The sequence below is a fragment of the Haliaeetus leucocephalus genome, unplaced genomic scaffold (genome assembly GCF_000737465.1).
Source record: "Haliaeetus leucocephalus isolate CR32 unplaced genomic scaffold, Haliaeetus_leucocephalus-4.0 Scaffold845, whole genome shotgun sequence".
Classification (NCBI taxonomy): Eukaryota; Metazoa; Chordata; class Aves; order Accipitriformes; family Accipitridae; genus Haliaeetus; species Haliaeetus leucocephalus.
Window position 1 is genome coordinate 1 of NW_010973281.1, and position 1,117 is coordinate 1,117.

General features: G+C 67.0%; 1 protein-coding gene across 1 annotated transcript; it reads left to right on the plus strand.

Annotated features, from left to right (window-relative positions):
* Nucleotides 1-74: 74 nt before the first annotated feature.
* Nucleotides 75-1,072, plus strand: LOC104840968 (predicted GPI-anchored protein 58; the record flags this gene model as incomplete). The annotated part of the gene is made up of 2 exons (XM_010582285.1): nucleotides 75-787; nucleotides 946-1,072. Coding segments are annotated over 2 exons (840 nt in total), but the record flags the coding sequence as incomplete, so codon positions are not given.
* Nucleotides 1,073-1,117: the final 45 nt, after the last annotated feature.

Genomic DNA, 1,117 nt, shown 5'->3' on the forward strand with positions numbered 1-1,117 from the left:
CACCACCAACACCATCTGGGTCAACCCCTTGGTCCTGGAGCTCTTCCAGGACCCCCACGCTGGTCCCCACGCAGGGCCCAGCAGCGAGGGCACAGAGGCGGCAGCAGAGGCGGCTGGCGAGCTGCAGAGTGCCTCTCCTGCTCCGGCGGGGCTCACAGATGCTGAGCCAGCAGGTTCTGCTCTGGACGCTGCTCCTGAGGAAGAGGGGCACCACGCACTCCTTGCTCCCGCAGTGCAGGACGAAGCGAAGAAGTCACCAGCTTCTCCTGTCTTTGGCGAGCAGGACACAGCCGCAGAGGCAGAGAGCCAGGCACCTGCCCCGCACAGCTCCATGGCCTTCACCGCGGATCTGCAGGACATTGCCGACCGCATTGTGAGGGAGGTCCTGATGAAGTCTCTGGCTGCACTGAAGATACCCAGCCAGCAGCCGGCAGAACAGCGGGACCGGGCACACAGCATGGATGTGGTGATGGCACCGAGAACACCCGCAGGACCTCAGGACTTCGAGTCGCCCTTGGCTCGAGAGCCTCGGGCAGAGGCCATCACAGCCCCACTTGTGCCAGCAGCGTGCGCGGATGGAGAAGACACGGCTTCTCCCATGTCTGGAGAGCAGCAAGAAGAGGCCAGCAGCACTGTTGTCTCCCAGGCAGCGCAGCAGGACGAAGTGGCTTCTTCATCGCCGCCAAACCCTCTGGCAGATGCTGGCGCGCCCCACCTTGCCCCAGCAGTGGATGAGGAAGGAGAGGCAGCGGCTTCTTCTCCCTTGGCGCGGGACCCTCAGCACCAGGTGAGCCAGGCGCGCGTGGCCGGCACCGGGCATCCCAAGGCACGGGAGGCAGGCGCAGCGCCCGGGCTGTGTGCCGCGGGGAGATGGCTGGTGCTCTCCGTGTCATCCCAGTGCCACCTCCTCCCTCCCTCACCCGTGCGCTTGCTCTCCCCATGCAGGCGGCCTCCGAGCACAGAGGCGACACGCAGCAATCCTCCGGCCGTAGCGACGTGCCCGAGGACGACTCAGGTACATTCCCGAGTCGAGTGCCGCCCCGGCGAGGGCGGGCCTGGCCCGGCCGTCTTGGTGAGTGGCCCCAGCCACCCCTCCCTGGGGAAAGCCCTCGGTGGC